The 17,632-nt window shown below is 29.6% G+C and overlaps 1 protein-coding gene across 11 annotated transcripts in view; it reads left to right on the forward strand.

Moving 5' to 3' along the window:
- LOC116343483 (serine/threonine-protein kinase MARK2-like) overlaps positions 1-17,632 on the forward strand; it is a 35,176-nt gene that overhangs the window by 2,490 nt on the left and 15,054 nt on the right. For 3 of the 11 annotated variants that reach the window (XM_031771538.1, XM_031771537.1, XM_031771544.1), the window contains exons 4-13: positions 6,171-6,366; positions 10,078-10,307; positions 10,432-11,273; positions 13,164-13,394; positions 13,683-13,763; positions 14,287-14,426; positions 14,607-14,888; positions 14,970-15,166; positions 15,626-15,741; positions 17,272-17,458. In XM_031771538.1, the coding sequence (XP_031627398.1) occupies positions 6,296-6,366; positions 10,078-10,307; positions 10,432-11,273; positions 13,164-13,394; positions 13,683-13,763; positions 14,287-14,426; positions 14,607-14,888; positions 14,970-15,166; positions 15,626-15,741; positions 17,272-17,458 (2,377 nt within the window). In that variant the 5' untranslated portion in view covers positions 6,171-6,295. Of the gene's footprint in view, positions 1-882; positions 1,121-1,148; positions 1,223-6,170; positions 6,367-10,077; positions 10,308-10,431; positions 11,274-13,163; positions 13,395-13,682; positions 13,764-14,286; positions 14,427-14,606; positions 14,889-14,969; positions 15,167-15,625; positions 15,742-17,271; positions 17,459-17,632 lie in introns of those variants that run through there. The other 8 variants (XM_031771543.1, XM_031771545.1, XM_031771539.1 and 5 more) reach the window with 7 other exon arrangements.

A 17,632-nucleotide genomic window follows, 5' to 3' on the forward strand; every position in this document is an offset into this window, starting at 1 on the left:
AGAAAGTACACTATAAAATTCAATTTATTAATATGAACTTTAATTTTAACAGATTAAAACTTGAATAAGAATTTATTACAGTCACTTTTCTCATTAAGTTTGGTTGAGGCTTTTTTCCACAGTATACAAATAAATAATTGATATTCAAGAAGATGGAATGTAACACTTTTTCATGAATTCGAATTTTGCATATGGATTTGCCATTCATCGCTGAAATTTTTTACTAATGTCATAATTTGAGCTTCTTGTGAATATTTGAATGAGTACAATTATTCCACCCATCATTTAATATTCCCCAAAATTATGCCATTAGAATTTTTTTTTTTAAATAACCCAAATAGTCAGTCTAATTCTGCATTACAAAAATTACTTTCGAATTCATTTTAAATGAAAACTATACGAAGGCTTAAAATTTGTCTCATAAAAAATATCTCATCTGGTGATCAACTTTCTTTCCACAAGTAAAAAATTATTATATTTTTCCTTCATTTTTAAATGATTTTTATGGTGAATTTCAAGATGCTGTGGGGTAATGTAATTTTTTAGTTCCTTGAACGCTGCTAAGCTTCAACTAAAAGTATAATATAAACACGGCGCCGCTCAAAACTTAGTCAGAATATAAATACAAATACATCAATATAAATACAACAACCATGTCATTCAAAATATAATTGTGTAAACAGTGCACACAATGTGTGTAAGACTCATAACTTGGATTGTATATACTGTGAATGCTATATCGCTTTGTTATTATTAAAATAGATGTTTCTTTGTATTTGTGTTCGACATATATATAGATAGGAGTGAATAAGTGGTTTGACTGGTCGTTGAATTTTTTCTTCGTAGTCAGTCCGTATATTTCTTTTGTTTTTTTGGTTTCTCAGTCAAGTAAGTTCACTCACACAGTTCAGGGCGGGAATTTTCATATTTTTGAGCACGTCAATCAATAGTTAATTAGTCAACGATTTACTTCGAAATTTCAAATTCACAAAAAACATTGAACGTATATTCAATTGAGGCTAATGTGACGGCTGTGCATATTCTACAATATATTCGAATTATTAGAAGTCAATTTTTTTTTAAGTGCAACTAGAAATTGACGAAAGAAAAATGTCTTCCGGTATTAACAACATTCATTTGAACACGAATTATTGGTCATTTGATATTGTGTTTGCAGTATTAAAATAGACTTCAATTCAATAATACAAAGTTCGAAAAGCTAGTAAAGTGATTTATATATATATATATCAATAAATAATGAAATCATGTAATCTCCAGTGGTTGATCATTATTTAACTTTTGTGTGTTCCATCAAATCAGTGTGAGGCGACCTTTGAATCAGCATTCTCCTCCCCCTTCAATACATTGTTTTTTATATATCGTTATCTATATCTTTTTGAATCTCTCTCTTTCTATGACAAACAAATGTCATATTGTAGTTTTTGTAATGAATAAATTTGGATTAAAAGTGTTCAAAGGAAGTATGTGTATGTTTTCTAAATGTATTTTTGACGAACAAATATAAAAAATGGTAGTGATAAAACTATATTCAAAGTTAGGTGTATGCATATTTGTTTATGTGTTTGTGTATTAAATATGTAGTATACGTCATACAATTGTAAATATATACATATGTATGTATGTATGTATGTATGTATGTATGAATATATGTATGGAAGATTTTCATTAAATTGTGTAAACCGTAATATTGTCTCCTTTCATCATTTTATATTGGATAAATGGCTTTCAAATTCACTAACCGATATTGTTAAAATGAATAATATTCATTGGAAAAAATCATTAATTTCTAGTCAAACTGAAGTTATATCAGGACGAATATTATTTTTTGAAAATATGAAGCTATATATAAGTACACGTTCCGAAAGAAAATCACTATTTATGAAATTCCCATTTAAGAAGAAATAGTTTCAATTAATTTGTCTATAAAACATTCTATCATCGTCCGAGAGACAACTCAAAGAACCTAACCTAGAAATAAGCATCAGAGTGTAAGCATGCGAGATTTTCTTTGGTGATGATTTCAAATTGATTTGGATGAAATCCCGATATTTAAACATGAGAATGAGAGACTAAACAACAAACCAGTAACCAGTAATCAGTAACCCGTGAGCAAAAGAAGTGAATGACTGACTTACTAGCTAAAATCAATTGAAAATGCATTTATCCTATTTGAAACAGACGGTTATTTTGGGACGTTAGATGGCTATAGCAAACTCTGATTGAAGTTTATTTGAGTTATATTTTTCTCTACTGCAATTGACTGAAAAATCGAACAATTCAACATTAAATAACTTCAATCTCATTGGCTTAAGTGAAAAACATCCAAAATTTTTTGTTTTTGGTTTCGTCAGTATCAAAGATACGGAAATTAACACTTTGGAAATATTTCAAAATATAAAAGTTATTCTTGAAAAATTCGATAAAAATCGTAAAAATGCAGGAGATATCCGGAGATCTGGCATTCTCACTCTAATGCATTAATTTTTCTCATAATTGGAAACTTGGTTTATTTGAACGTGGAATATTTCCTCATAGTTATTAACTAAAAAACAATTGAAAATAATTGCTTTAGAGTAAAAAACAGCAGGTTTTTTGTTCAAAGTGAAACATAAGTTAATCAAAAATAAAAACGCTCTGTTCTAACTTTTAGACATGTCATGCATTTTGTGTTTGCATTTTAGAGGCGACGCAATAATAACATTTTGTACATATTTGAGCGAACGCGTCACTGAAAATTTATATCAGACCATTTTTAGATTTACAGTATTGCGTCACACTGGGAACTTCGAAAGAAGTGTTTTTTACTTATATCAATAGTTTTTATAGTATTTTGGTTACCGTTAATATGTTTAAAATGGCAAAAGATGAAGATTTTTGTATAACAAATGTACCATGTACAAATTCTACCGCAAAATAAATGTCATATTCAGTTTTTTCGTATAAAAAAACCCCCAAAATACCAATTTTCATAGCAATCGAATAAAAGCCAATTTTTTCCGAAATATTATTCCAAAAGAAAGGTTTCAAGCCGATTAATCTAAAAAAATTGAACTAATTTCTCAAAATGGTTACCACGGTTGAATTCCTCGGGTCCGAATTATGTAAAATCAGTTGTCAAATTGAACAAACAAAGTAAAAACCTATTGCATTGCAATTGATTACTAATGGATAAGATATTAAAATGGCCGCTTAAGTTCAAACTTTTCCTCATTTTTACCAAATGAAACAATGATGGTTTTTAAAAATGTGCATATCGCCTTAAAATTGAGTGCGCTTTCGATCTATGATGAAAAGAACCAAGCCAATCATACATTTTTTCGAGATATAGGACGATCAACTTCGATTTTTCGACGTCTAGTCATACTGATCCAACCTTTTACGCTGATTTTTTTTTTTTCAAAATTTCTTTATTGCTTCATCAAGATGACCTTAATTCCTTTCCAATTGCCAAGAATTGCCATGATTTCATTGAAAAATACCCCATCTACATGTGATCAAAAATGGCCGAAAAATTGAAAATTGTCCGAAAAAAAATTTCAACTTCGGGATTTTCCCAGATATGACACATACGCCAAATCATCACATATTTGGTCCCCAACGAAACCCTAGTTTTTTGATTTTTTTCATAGACAATTTTTTTTTTTAAATTTGGATTACGTAAAAAAAGTCATGGTCATTTTTCGCCGAAAATGTCACATAACACGCCACCTGGTGAACATTTTTGAAAAAAAAATTCATTTTGACTTCGGGTCCAGAAAGGTGAGTCTCGTACCTTTCCAACGACGTATAAATCATTGTTGTACCTTACAGATGGCCAGAAAAATGTCCGATTGATGAAAAACCCAAAAAGGGCCTCCCAAAAAGGCTCGACCCCAGAAAGACATGCGAGACGAAATCGAAAATTTCAAAAGCACATATATTCTCAGTTTTTCATCTACTTTCAATAAAAATTGGTTTCAAAACTATTTTTCAAAAACAACGGAAAAAAAGAGGACATACAAACACCCCAAGCGACCAATTTTGAGGTTTTTGGCCATTTTTGGTCAATTGACCATATCTCGTCCACTTTTCAACCGATCGTGATGATATTTTTTTTTAACATTATCTACGCGGTCCCTAGATTCCGAATATGTCAAAAAAAAATCGAAAAAAGCACGTCGGTTGTCAAAAATCGAGAAAAAGGAATTTTCAGCGATTTTTTTCAAAATGCCACCTGGCGGCCAAATTTTGAAATTTTTTTGCGGATTCTTAATTTGGTGCCCGAGCACTACTAAAATATTTCCAAAAGTCAGCGGTATCGATTTTCATTTCTTTAACGTATAAATAGAGTGACGCAAAATTTACATATTTCATATGTATGTGGGTATTGCGTCACTTGGGGGACTGCCGTCCCCCGTGATTGGAATTATATATTCCAAAAAATGTTCCTCCAAATAACAGAATTAATCTTGAATCGATTATGTTTTACTTACGTTGGCATTTTTTCTGCATTTTTGAACGCGAATCGAAAAAAAATGTTTACTAACGAATGCGAACGATCACGCCATCTTTCTTAGCAAACACGAACGACCACGAATAGAAAAATTCTTTCTACGAACTTATTTATTTGGTTTTAATGTCTACCTATAGCAGGATGAGAATATAATGTTTTTTGCTTGGAAAAGAGTGGATAAATTCCCTCATTAAAAACCAAGATCTTTTCTAACAATTTTAATCTAAAGCAATACAACTGACTGTACAGTCAATTATACAAAAAAAAAAAAAAAATCCAAATGAATTTCAACAAGTTCAATATAAAAAATAAAAAATACAACAATAGTTGTTTGTCTAAGCAAAAATTCAAGTCGAAAAATATCACAACAATGTTGATTGTAAAAAAGAAAATAACAAAAGTCAAATAAATATATGCAAGTAAAAATAGAACTTGAATACAAAATACAAAATTTAAAATTTATGAATTTTACATTTTAGAATATCACATTTTTAATTAAATTATATTTGATTGCAATCTGATCCAAGTGCTCCATATCGATTCATTTCATAAGTTTTAAAGCTTTATGTCAGCCTAAAGAATGGCCGCTAACGATAATCCTTCCTCCATGAGATCCAACGATTTGTATGCGATATATACTATTTAAGCACCCGAATAAAAAAATTTAAATTAATTTAAATGAATTACAAATGATTTAAGAATTATAACCTGGATTGGAAGTTTCATTTTTAGATCGATAAAAAGAAACCACCAAAAACAAAAATTCTCCCAATTATTTCAGGTGTAATAAGTCGCTAAAAACTATATCTGGCAATCTCAACAATTTTTCTTTGAATTCCAAGAAAGGTAGAGTCGGGTCGATGAACATTGACGCATGATTAAATGCACGACAAGCAATATTGAATATAAACCATAATCAGTACTGTGAAATTGAATTTTGATGAATTCTGGATTTCTGATGGTTCTTCTGCCACTATTTATCTTAATTTGATTACGGATCATTGGGTCATTGTATTTTCCAGATATTATTTTCTGTAAAAATAATATTGCTGCATTTATTCGACGACGAATCAATGACACCAATTCAAGTTCTTTACAACGGTCAATATATGGAGCAAGTTGATAATTATTTTCATCTCTATTCAGATAATCGCCATTCAAGTAAATAACTGCTTGTTTTTGAACACTTTCAACTGCAATTCTATAACATTTGTGATGTGAAAGCCAAATTGAACTCGCAAATTCCATGTTTGAGCGAACCAGAGACCCGTACAATAGTTTGGCACTATTTATATCGAATTTTCTCCTGCATGTTCTTTTAACAAATGACAGCATAGCCGATGATTTATTTTTTATATATTCAATGTGCTTTGAGAAACTCAACTTGGAATCAATCACAACACCTAATTTCCGTTACTCGTTCGACTGTTTTGCCATTGATAAAACAAAAATGGCCTCGTGTCTTTATAAAATCTTAGAAACAGTTCATTTTATTCGTAACATCGTGAAAAAACTCCGCGTTGCACGGCGATTGCTTTTAGGGCCTGAAATGGACATTTCCTTTAGAAGACAATACATATGATACCTGTTTTTTTTAAACGTCGTTGTTCGGAATGTTATAATATTAATATCGAAAAAAAATTATTTTATTTTTTAGCTTTATTTTTTTGAGTATATAAATGAAATATTGAAAATAAGCAACTATTGGCAAATTTGTTGTACAAAACGCCAATAAGTATTTTAATCGAATTTTCGAAGAAACCCCCAATTAATAAAATTCAAATGGGACAAGCAAACATCCATCAAGGTAGTAGTGGCAGTGCCGAAAGCAACCGATCATCCAAACGTAAAAGGTATATTAAGAAAGCGATAGCAAATTTGAATCTATTTCATAGCAATCTGTACTACTAGTTGAAGTCTAATTAAAGTGTATTTGACTTAAAAAATACAATCTGAAAGTAAAAAAAAATGACGCAATTAAGTGCTAAATATGTGTTTCGAATATCTTCGATTTGAAACTACTTTAAAACAATTTTCAATTTCAAATTTAAATTAAAGGAGTTGGAAATGTACAGTGGCGCCACTTTTTGGTACTAAGTAATTCCATAGAAGGGTTCGATAAAATATTGACATTTGACAGCAGACTCACTTTTTCACGAAGTTCTTTAAGATATCAGACCGAAATCGCCAACTGAAGACTGAAAAAAAGGTGTTTTTTTTTCAACGATTTTAATGTCGTGGTGATGCAGCTTTCTTACTCTTTGTTCTCGTCAAATTCATTAGTTTTTATGCCATTTTTAATTTTTAATTTCTTTCACACATATGGACACTCGCCCAAATCTCGGACTAATTGTTTGAATTTTCAACTTCAATTTGATATTTACACTTTTGCTTTCTTTTAAAGATATCATTCTATACACAATTTTATGCAGAATTTAATTGTGCTTCATTTCACACTTGTCAAAAGAAAGTAATTTCCAAAATATATTATTTTCCATTTTTCCGTCGTAACATCGAAAATTCCAAATGTCGGATATTCATCGTCCCCTTCTCGGCTTATCGAATTTTCTTTGAACGTAATTTGTGAAAGCAATAATAGATTTTGGATTAAAATTTGGATTATAATAAAGAAATTTGATATTGATCTTTCATAATTTACTTTAAAAAATAGAATTAAAATGAATTTTCAATTTTTAATTTCAATTCCGACATTTGGTCGTGTGTCGACATTTGGCAATGTACTGTATGTGTGTTTAATTTATTTCAATGAAAATAATAAATAATTGGTAATGACAAATATGGCGAGTAAAGCGAACTGGACATTCAAGGTAAACGCAACCTTTATGTATTTCCTGATTTCTTATTAGACGCGCTTTAAGGTGAAATCTATGAAACACAAGTAATTTTCAAGAATACACTGCTATATATACTAAATAAAATACAAACAGGACTCCCGCTACGGGAAATTTGCGTTTCTTCCTCGTCTTACCAAAAAACGTCAAAATAACACAAAATAATAAATACGTTTGCGGATTTTATTTTCACGCCTTTCGGGCGTATCGTATATTTTTTGGAATTCCTTTTAATATGATTTTTTGGCAATAATATACAAAAAATGCTATCTCAAATATACCTTATTTGTTGCAATAACGAAAGACTTAATTCGCAATATCGAGACTTGATTTCTCAAAAATAATTCATGTTTTTTAATTGAAAATGAAATGCATGACTTGAGTTGTGTTAGATGGTTCATTTTGTTCGGTATGACAGAGATGGGTGTGTGTTGGGAGCTGATTGAAAATTCATCTTACACCGACTGCATAATGGAATAATTTCGATTTTTTTTACGAGATTCTATTCTATTACTTCAGACAGAAAATGGGAAAGTGTCTTCTGAATATTGTATCATTTCTTTAAATGGTACCGTAGAATTGATAAATAATTTATAGTACACATTCAAAATGGCCGATATAAGAATAGACACATAAGGATTTTTTATAATTTTGTGATTCATCAAAATTTGACATTATGCAATGGGTAACAATTGTTTTTTTCCTGTTCATTCAAATGGTGACTTAAAAGAGTCTATAATTTTAAATAAAATGGTCTGGATTAGGAATGAATGGATTAATTGAATTCAATTTTATTTTCGAGCGATGCAAGTGTGAAACTTGCATTGCAGAAATAGCAGATGAATTTGATTCTTTTAAAAGGAATATTGAAAAAAATCTCACTCGAAACTCAATGTCTTTTTTGAAAGAAATTATCTAGGGGTTGTACACCGTTCGAAAATGAAGAATATACAGCAAATCCACGATTCTCGCTATTCTTACAATTCTCACTATTCCGATGATTCCCAAAAATTCAATAATCAAGTTTATATTCTGGTTGTACAGTATATACACAACGATAGCATTTAATTTGAATTTAAAACATTGAAATTTAATATTTTTTGTAATTTTGAGATATTGGAACTAAAAATTAAGAGAAAGGAGCGAGTACGACGTTTCCCCCTTTGCTAAGCGAAATAAATCCGATATACGGCGCTGATTTAAATGTCACTCTATGTCATTCCACAATGATACATTTTTTGGCTTGACAATATATAAGCTCTTCATTCAACATGCATAATTTTTGAACGGTCGAGTAAAAAATAGAAACATATCATATGTTAAAATATTCTTCTTACGTTTATCATAAAAATTCTCTATATTTTAAATTTATTTGTTTAAAAATAACAATAATTTCAATTTTTTTTTTCATAGATTGAACAAGAATCTAATGTAAAAAGTAATACCAATGCGACACCTACCGTTAAAATAGAAAAGGAAACTTATTTGGAATTGTAACATTTTGGTCCGCCATAACAGCATCTTCGTTTTGCTTCTCTGTGATTGGTCAAGTAAAACGAAGATGCTGTCATGGTGGACAAAAATGCTACAATGGATAAGTTTCTTTTTGCATTTTTACGGTAGGTGTCGCATTGTCATTACTATTTACATTAGATTCTTATTTAATCGATGAAACATGTTTTGTTGAAATTATTGTAATTTATAAACAAATTAATTTTTTTATAAAAAAAAAAATTAATAAAGTTTTTAATGAAAAATGTTAGAAAAATATTTTATGACATGTTTTTTTTTCAACGATTCAATAATTATGAATGTGTATGCATTTTAAATGAAGAGCTTATATATTGTTAAGCCAAAAAAGTATTATTGTGAAATGACAGAGTGACATTTACATCAGCGCCGTATATCGAATTAATTTCGCTTGGCATAGGGGGAAATATTTTGACAGATAGTACTCGATCCTTTAACATTTAAATTTCCAATGACTACATATTTTGTATACGTATATAAGTTCGTTGTTCGAAACTGTCAAAACACGATCAATGAACTTATTATATCTACATTGTTTTATAAATGAACTTATTTATATTCATAAGCCGTACATCAATTAAAATAATTTTAATTCATAAATTTGATACCAATTTTAACAAAAAATATTTAATTTCCAATGTTTTCAATACATTAAAATTGCTTCATTAAATTGTTAAAACAATTTTAGTAAAAAACCACGAATCCGACTGCTATTTAGTATTTACGAATCCGAAGCAAATGACGATTCCTAATCCGAGTGTCCAACCCCTAGGAAATTATTAGATGTACTAACAATCAAGTCAAATCATCTTATACACAGTTTAATACTCAAACCAAAAAAAATTGTGAATGATAGAAATCTTGTCTCTATTTTTTTTTTTGAACAATTTAAAACACATTGAATTAGATGGAAAAAAGCAAGTTCCACTTCATACGAGTAATAACATAATGTTATTCAGTATACATTTAATTTTGAATTTATCAAATTCAATTAGGACCTCGATCAATTTTTTTAAACCTATCAAACTACTATAAACTTATTGTATCTGAAATGCTTTATTAACCACAGATGAATGTAGTATTTTGTATTAATTACTACAACTAGAAGTACAGATTATATTTTATTAAAAAAACTGATTACTACAATAACATTTTTGTAATATTTTATTTTTGAATATTAAGTCGTTCATTTAGAATTAAAAGGCACTCAAGTATTAGAAAAAAAGTTGCTGATATAAGTTTACAGGATGGGGGAAAAAAAGCTTATGAAATTGTGAAAAATGCAAAAAATCAAAAATATAATTTGCCAATATATCCATCAAATGGTACTACATCTGATAATTCTCCATCATTAAGTTATGATCGAACACAGAGGATAATCGAAACTTTAGAAAATGTTCCACAAGATTCGGGTGAGATATATGATATCATTTCTTGCGTATTTCCAATTAATGTTGTAAAAAATTGAATGACACATTGAATTGTTAGTACTGTAATTTATCCTCGATTAAAGAAAAAAAACCTGTGATATTTCAGGGTGCGATTCATCAGATATTACTGGACAATCCAAAATAAATCAATTCGATAATAGTGATACGAACTCATTGAAAACAATTACTTCAAAAAACACTGAAATTAGTAACAATAACAAAAGTAGTGATAATACAAATAAAATAAATGAAAATAGTATACCAATGGCAGACATTCGAACACCTTGCAGTATATTTGGTTCATCATCCAATAAAAATTTAATTAGTATGGAAAAAAACAAAACATCAAACAAGAAAGATATATACATGGTGGCTGAAGGATATCACAAAACTGATTCATGTTATTACAAAACACCGGATGGTGGTTACCATAAATTACCTCCAGATTCGTACCATAAAATGTCTGAGATTTGTTATAACAAATTACCAGATGGGAGTTTTAAGCGCTTAATTGACGTACAAAATGCAGATAGTAGTAGCACTAATGGAAATGTCGATGTCACAAGTGCAGGTTCTCAGAATAAAATGCGGAATCATATGATCAAATTTTTGAAAAGGTCAAAGAGCCATTCACAAGCTACAGCTAAAGATGCATATCTCAACTATCGTAAAGATATTCAAAGAATCAAAGAAAAAGAAAACCAAGAACTTGAAGTGATCAAAGATAATAGTGGGAGCATTGCTTCACATAATTCAACAACTTCTGGAAATAAACCCACAACATACAATAATAATATTTCGGCTCAGCGAAATTCAACGTGTTCCGGAAATCGGAAAGTTGTGGTCACCATGATGGAGAATGGTGGATTGCCAATTATTGCAACTAGCAAAAATAAATCTTCGAAAAACGAATATAAAACACAGCATCAAAATTCCATTCGTGATAAGGTAAAACAAATGATATAATATTTTCTCGTTTAGTTTAAAAATGAATTTTTCACCATCATTGTATCAATTTTAACATGCCATAAATAAAAATAATTCATTTAACAAAAGATAGGAAAAAATGGAAAAATATTTTAGAAAAATTTGACCACCTGGGATTGCCTTGAACATTTTTCGCAAAAAAATGACTTCGATTTGAAAAAATAAAATAGAAATACTTGAAAATCGATTGATAAAATGGAAAACTAGTAAAAATGTAATGAAACTTATCCAAAATGGTAAAACATAAAAGTTTGTTAATTTAATGTCAATTTAGTCAACGATTAAAACGTTCATAGAGTTTCAACGGTTTCAAAATTTATGAATGAATAAATCTGTATGTAAACATTCTGAATATTCGAAAATATAAAATATTTTGTTCAATAAATCGATAAAATCATTATACTATAATATAATCATTAGTAAATTATGTGGAAAATTCGTGGAAAATACTGGATACACCAAACTGAAATCTTCTATCGACTTAGAAGCTACAGCTTTTGAATGGTCTAGTCTTTAAATATAAAGTGTTTCTCAATTTTTTCTTTATATCAAAAATCAAAATGGTTATATTTATATCATAAATAGGGAGAGAAAAAAAGATCGATATTTCAAAAGGTGGCTATTTTTTTGATTAACCATAATTAGATTCAACCTAAAGAGTAATCTATACAAGACTCATCTAACTTAGCAGTGTATAAGAATGGCAACAGCCATAATGAGAGTTAATTGTATTGCTTATGTGAAATTAGTGAGTTATTTCAACGAGTGTTTTTCTCCTTTTTTGTGTTAATAATTACTGACTATTCTACAACAACCGTATTCCTTTCTTATTAACTACTATTTTATAAATTAATCAACAAAAAATAATAACAACAAATGAATTATCAAGTGTTTTGAAAAATTTGGAGTGACATTTAGATTTATTAAAAATTAAAGAAAATTTATTTTCATTTTTTATACGAAATTTTTTTTCGTCAAACGGTATCGTTCGAAAAAAAAAAACAGTAATTTAGTAATTCAGAACTTAGCCATTCAATCATTGTTCGGAAAATATCTTGATAAATGTATTCTCAATAATATAGAATCGACCGAACGGCTGTTCGAGACGATAGTTGGAAAGTCGGATTGCCAACATTATAGGTTATGTCTATGTAATAATTAATCACTATAAGATTAATTATAAGGCCCTTTGGCCACATATTAGAAAAAATGACCATTTAAAAAAAGCGTACAGTTCTAATTTTTTTGACTTTAGATGGATAAAATATGTCGTTGAATATTTAAACATATTTCAAGAGATCAATCCATACGAAAAACTTTAACTAGATTGAAGTGTGTAGCCATTAAATATAAATTGTAGAAAGACAAAATTGATGAAACACATCCTAAACTTTAAGTTATCTTGCCCCTGATAGTGATTTTATGATCATAAAAGCTATGTCATTGCATCTTTATTGATTATAAAAGTTAGAAGTTTTAAAAACGATTTTAATATGGGAATTAAATTCACAAAACACGCAACACTTATGAAATATTTAAGCTCAAATTAGTTTTGCTTTCACTGACAAAATTTTGTCAATTTCAGTTCACAGCTGACAAAATTGTGCTGCTATATTGATCTATAAATATTATTTAATAAATTTGAAAGAACAACGCGTTCAGTATCAAAGTAGTATGTGTACGTTTCATTGATGTTTATGTATTTTTTAGAGCTATAGCTATTTATGCTGGTATAGCACAGTTGGTGCAGTTATTATTATTACTATGGCTCAACATGTTCATAATTATATATTTTGAAGAAAAAAAAATGTTTTATACATCTACAATAAATTCTATTATATTAATCAACAGGATTCACTTAAACAAGGATCGCCGAATACGCAGTATCGACCAGGAGTTTCACTTCGATGGAGACCTGGTGATGAACATATAGGCAAATACAGACTTTTAAAGACAATCGGAAAAGGTAACTTTGCCAAGGTAAAATTGGCAAAACATGTACCAACCGGAAAAGAAGTCGCTATCAAAATTATAGACAAAACCCAATTGAACCCTGGGTCGCTCCAAAAACTATTCAGAGAGGTAATTTAGAAAGACTGTTGTTCTTAAGACCAGAAGTTATGAGATGTATGGAAAAAATTATAATTATGAGTGTATTTTACAAAAATCGTTGATTTTTCGGAAGTACCGTGGTTGATATCTTTTTTAAATTAAACTAACGTTGCGACTTGAACAGTTTATGAAATCAAGATTGTTGTTCATCTAATAGAAGATTGATAAAAATAATTATTTTTTACATTGAAATTTTATGGATAAAATATAAGTTTACATATAGAAATATTAATGATAAATTTATATTATGAATTGTAGGTGCGAATCATGAAAATGCTTGATCATCCAAATATAGTTAAGTTGTTTCAAGTTATTGAAACGGATAAGACTCTTTACTTGGTAATTGAAATTAATTCAAATGCATTTTATATGTTTTTAATATTGATTTATAAGAAATTGAAATCAATAATGTTATTGAAACAGCGAATCAAGTATTTAAATGAATCAAAAATTGTGAGCAGACACTAAAGACCAAACAGTGGTCGTCTGATCATGAGATGAGAAAATCTACACATTTAATAAATTTGCGGAAAAAACCAAAAGCGAACTAATCACACACGAGAAAAAAGCTGTGAAATGTTGTTAAAAATGAAGAAGTATCAGTATGGCCTAGAACATCGTATTTTGATAGTTGACAACGCGAATGTACAGCGTCTTGAATCCATCTTGAATCACTTCCCAGACGAAGATCTCGTGACGCTCATCATTTTCGGAAATATTTACGAAGCTATCGGCTGAAGAAAAATCTGATTTATACGATTACTTGATTCGTTGTTTCGATAAAGTTTTTACATTCAATTTCCAATAAATCAATATTAAAAATAAAATACATTTGAATTAACTTGAATAAATTTGAATTAAGGTAATGGAGTATGCTTCCGGCGGCGAAGTTTTCGATTATTTGGTTTTACATGGGCGAATGAAAGAAAAAGAAGCTCGTGCCAAATTTCGACAAATTGTTTCAGCTGTTCAGTACTGTCATCAAAAAAAGATAATTCACAGGCAAGTACTTTTGAGTTACGACATATAGTATATGTATAACTTTTAGGAGAAAATTTGAATTAAAATTCCAAATTTCGTTACTAGAAGAATTCGGTGATTAAATTTCTATTTATATAATTAAAATGTATGGAAAAAGAGTTTCAAAAAGTTTATTTCCTATATTATCTTTTTTCCTTTTAGAGACTTAAAGGCCGAGAATTTACTATTGGATAGTGAGATGAACATCAAAATAGCTGATTTTGGTTTTTCCAACGAATTTACACCTGGTTCCAAGTTAGACACATTTTGTGGAAGCCCACCATATGCGGCTCCAGAACTATTTCAAGGCAAGAAATATGATGGACCTGAAGTTGACGTTTGGTCATTGGGTGTCATTTTATATACATTAGTAAGTGGATCACTACCATTTGATGGCACAACATTGCGTGAGTTACGCGAAAGAGTACTGAGAGGAAAGTACAGGTAAGAATGAAATAATTTGAAGAAAATTGAATAAATCTTTAATAACCCCATTTACTTTTCTTTTTGTTAAACTCCAAAAAGAATTCCATTTTATATGTCAACAGACTGTGAAAACTTACTCCGTAAATTCCTTGTACTGAACCCAACAAAACGTTCTAGTTTAGAAGCAATTATGCACGATAAATGGATGAATATGGGATATGAATTTGAAGATGAATTGAAACCATACACAGAACCAAAACCTGACTTAAAAGATCCAAAGCGGATAGGTAAGACGGGTACTGTATTCCATTTCTCTACTAACTTCAAAAGCTCATTCTTTACTAATTTGGGAAACAATGAGAAGAGTATTCATTATCAATACAATAAATGAATGGTCGAAAGTAAAATTTTCTCGATTTACTGCTCTTCTACTTGTTTGGCTCTTAATTTTAGACATAGACATCCATTATATATAGATCTATAAAGTATTCTACTGTATGTAACATATTTTATATAAATTTTACTAATGTAAAAAGTGAAAAAATGTAATACAGCAACAATTCTATATAAAAAAACGCCGCGTTCCGCATTGATATAACAACCATTCTGTACGTTGTTTTTATTCTAGAGCGTTCACTTAATAGAAAGTATTATTAATGATTTGAAAATGTTTATAAATACAATTAATCTGGTTTTGTGTAATTTTTATTCCTGTCTCTATGAAATCGACGATTAAATTACATTTATTAATCAAGTAGAAGCTTTAGTGGCAATGGGCTATAACAGACAGGAGATTGAAGATTCACTGTCACAAGTTCGATATGATGATGTGTTCGCAACGTATTTGCTTCTTGGAAGAAAGAGTACGGATGTAAGTAAAATAATATAAATTTTAGAGATAGACCGTTTTTGAAACAGTGAATGATAACAATATCTATCTATGAAATTGGAAACAGCTTTTTTCATTCAAAAGCGTCCTAGCGCAGTGTAGTATTTTAGTACTGGTGGCGCCATCACATTTACAGTACTTTTGGCAACACTGTTATTACTGTTTTGACATTTCATGAAATGTGACATTAATGTTTGTTGATATGAACCGTGTTTTTGAAATTCTAATTTATTATTGTGAGTTTTTATATGTATTTTATTATTATGATAAAATAACAGTGAAAAAAATGTGTGAAATATGTAAGTGTTGAAAATTTCAAAAAGACAAGTGTAAATTTCTTGAATTGAATTGGCAAAATTTCTTATTATTTACAAAGTGCGTTGTTCTTTAAGGAGTCAATCAAAAATATATTTCTTTTTTATTACTTCATTAAGCGTCATTAAGTTCAATATTTTTAAAAAATATTATTGAGTTTTCCTCAGAATTATTGAAAGTTAGTTATCCGTTCTGTCGATTACGGTCGAGTAAATACACTTGTGCCACCGTTAGCACATTTTTGTTCCAGCCGTAACACATTTACACACTCACAGTGCACCGCTCAGAGATACTCATAACAAACACATGTAGTAAAAAGAAATATATTTTTGACTGACTCCTTAAAGAACAACGCACCTTGTAAATAAGAAGAAATTTTACCAATTCAATTCAAGAAATTTAAACTAATTTTTTTGAAATTTTCAATACTTACATATGTTTTCACACATTTTTTTCACTGTTATTTTATCATAATAATAAAATATATATCAAACTCACAATAATAAATTAGAATTTCATCACTTTATTTCAAAAACTCAAACACGGTTCAAATGAACGAACATTAATGTCACATTTCATGAAATGTCAAAACACTACGAACAGTGTTGCCAAAAGTTCTGTAAATGTGATGGGCACGTAGTTCCATTACGCGCCCTCCACTGCACCGCTACGTTCAAAAGAAAAATTTCAATCTCTATAATAAGCTTTACTGCCACTGTAAATGTCATCCCCCCGACATGAAAAAAGTGACATGGTGGCGCCATGTACCTGTAATATGGTGGTGAAAGAACAAACTTTGCATGTGCGACCACACAACGTATTTGCGACCACACTGTGATAGACGATTTGTTTTTTCTTCTACTTTTTTTAAACGAAATAAATTTTAAATACAAAAATGATGAAATCGCAAGGAATTTTCTAATTGTAAACATTTTATTTTTGAAAATGGATAAATTTTATGATCACTCTTTGCGACCACGCACATTTTGCATCCGACCACAAATTATTTCATCCAAGTTGATAACAACTAACATCAATAATGTGGTCGTACATGCTCTTACATGAAAATTTGTTCTTTCACCACCATGTTATACATGGCGCCACCATGTCACTTTTTGCAATACACTGTCATGTCGCAGGGATGGTAAATGTATAATATATAGTTTAGCGTATTTATTGACTTACTTTTCCCTTTAGCCTGAATCTGATGGATCTCGATCTGGATCATCACTATCACTACGAAATATTGCTGGAAATGACTCGACAACAGGTGCTGGTGGTACCTCATCAGTGCAGAGCCCAACACACAGAGGAGTCCATCGCAGCATTTCTGCATCAAGCACGAAACCTAGTAGACGAGCTTCTAGTGGTGCTGAAACCCTACGTAAGTGTATTTCAAAATATGTAATAGTAGAATGGTTTTCAAATGTCATAATCGTGAAAGTTTTTTGCCATCGAAATGTTATAAAATGTTCGTTAAACCACCTTTATGGTCTTTTAGAAATGGTAATCTTATTTCTAGACCTCGAATGATATAAATAAAATATATAGGTTTTTC

This window comes from Contarinia nasturtii, unplaced genomic scaffold, assembly GCF_009176525.2.
Source record: "Contarinia nasturtii isolate CC-2019 unplaced genomic scaffold, AAFC_CNas_1.1 Cnas_scaffold_1029, whole genome shotgun sequence".
NCBI lineage: Eukaryota > Metazoa > Arthropoda > Insecta > Diptera > Cecidomyiidae > Contarinia > Contarinia nasturtii.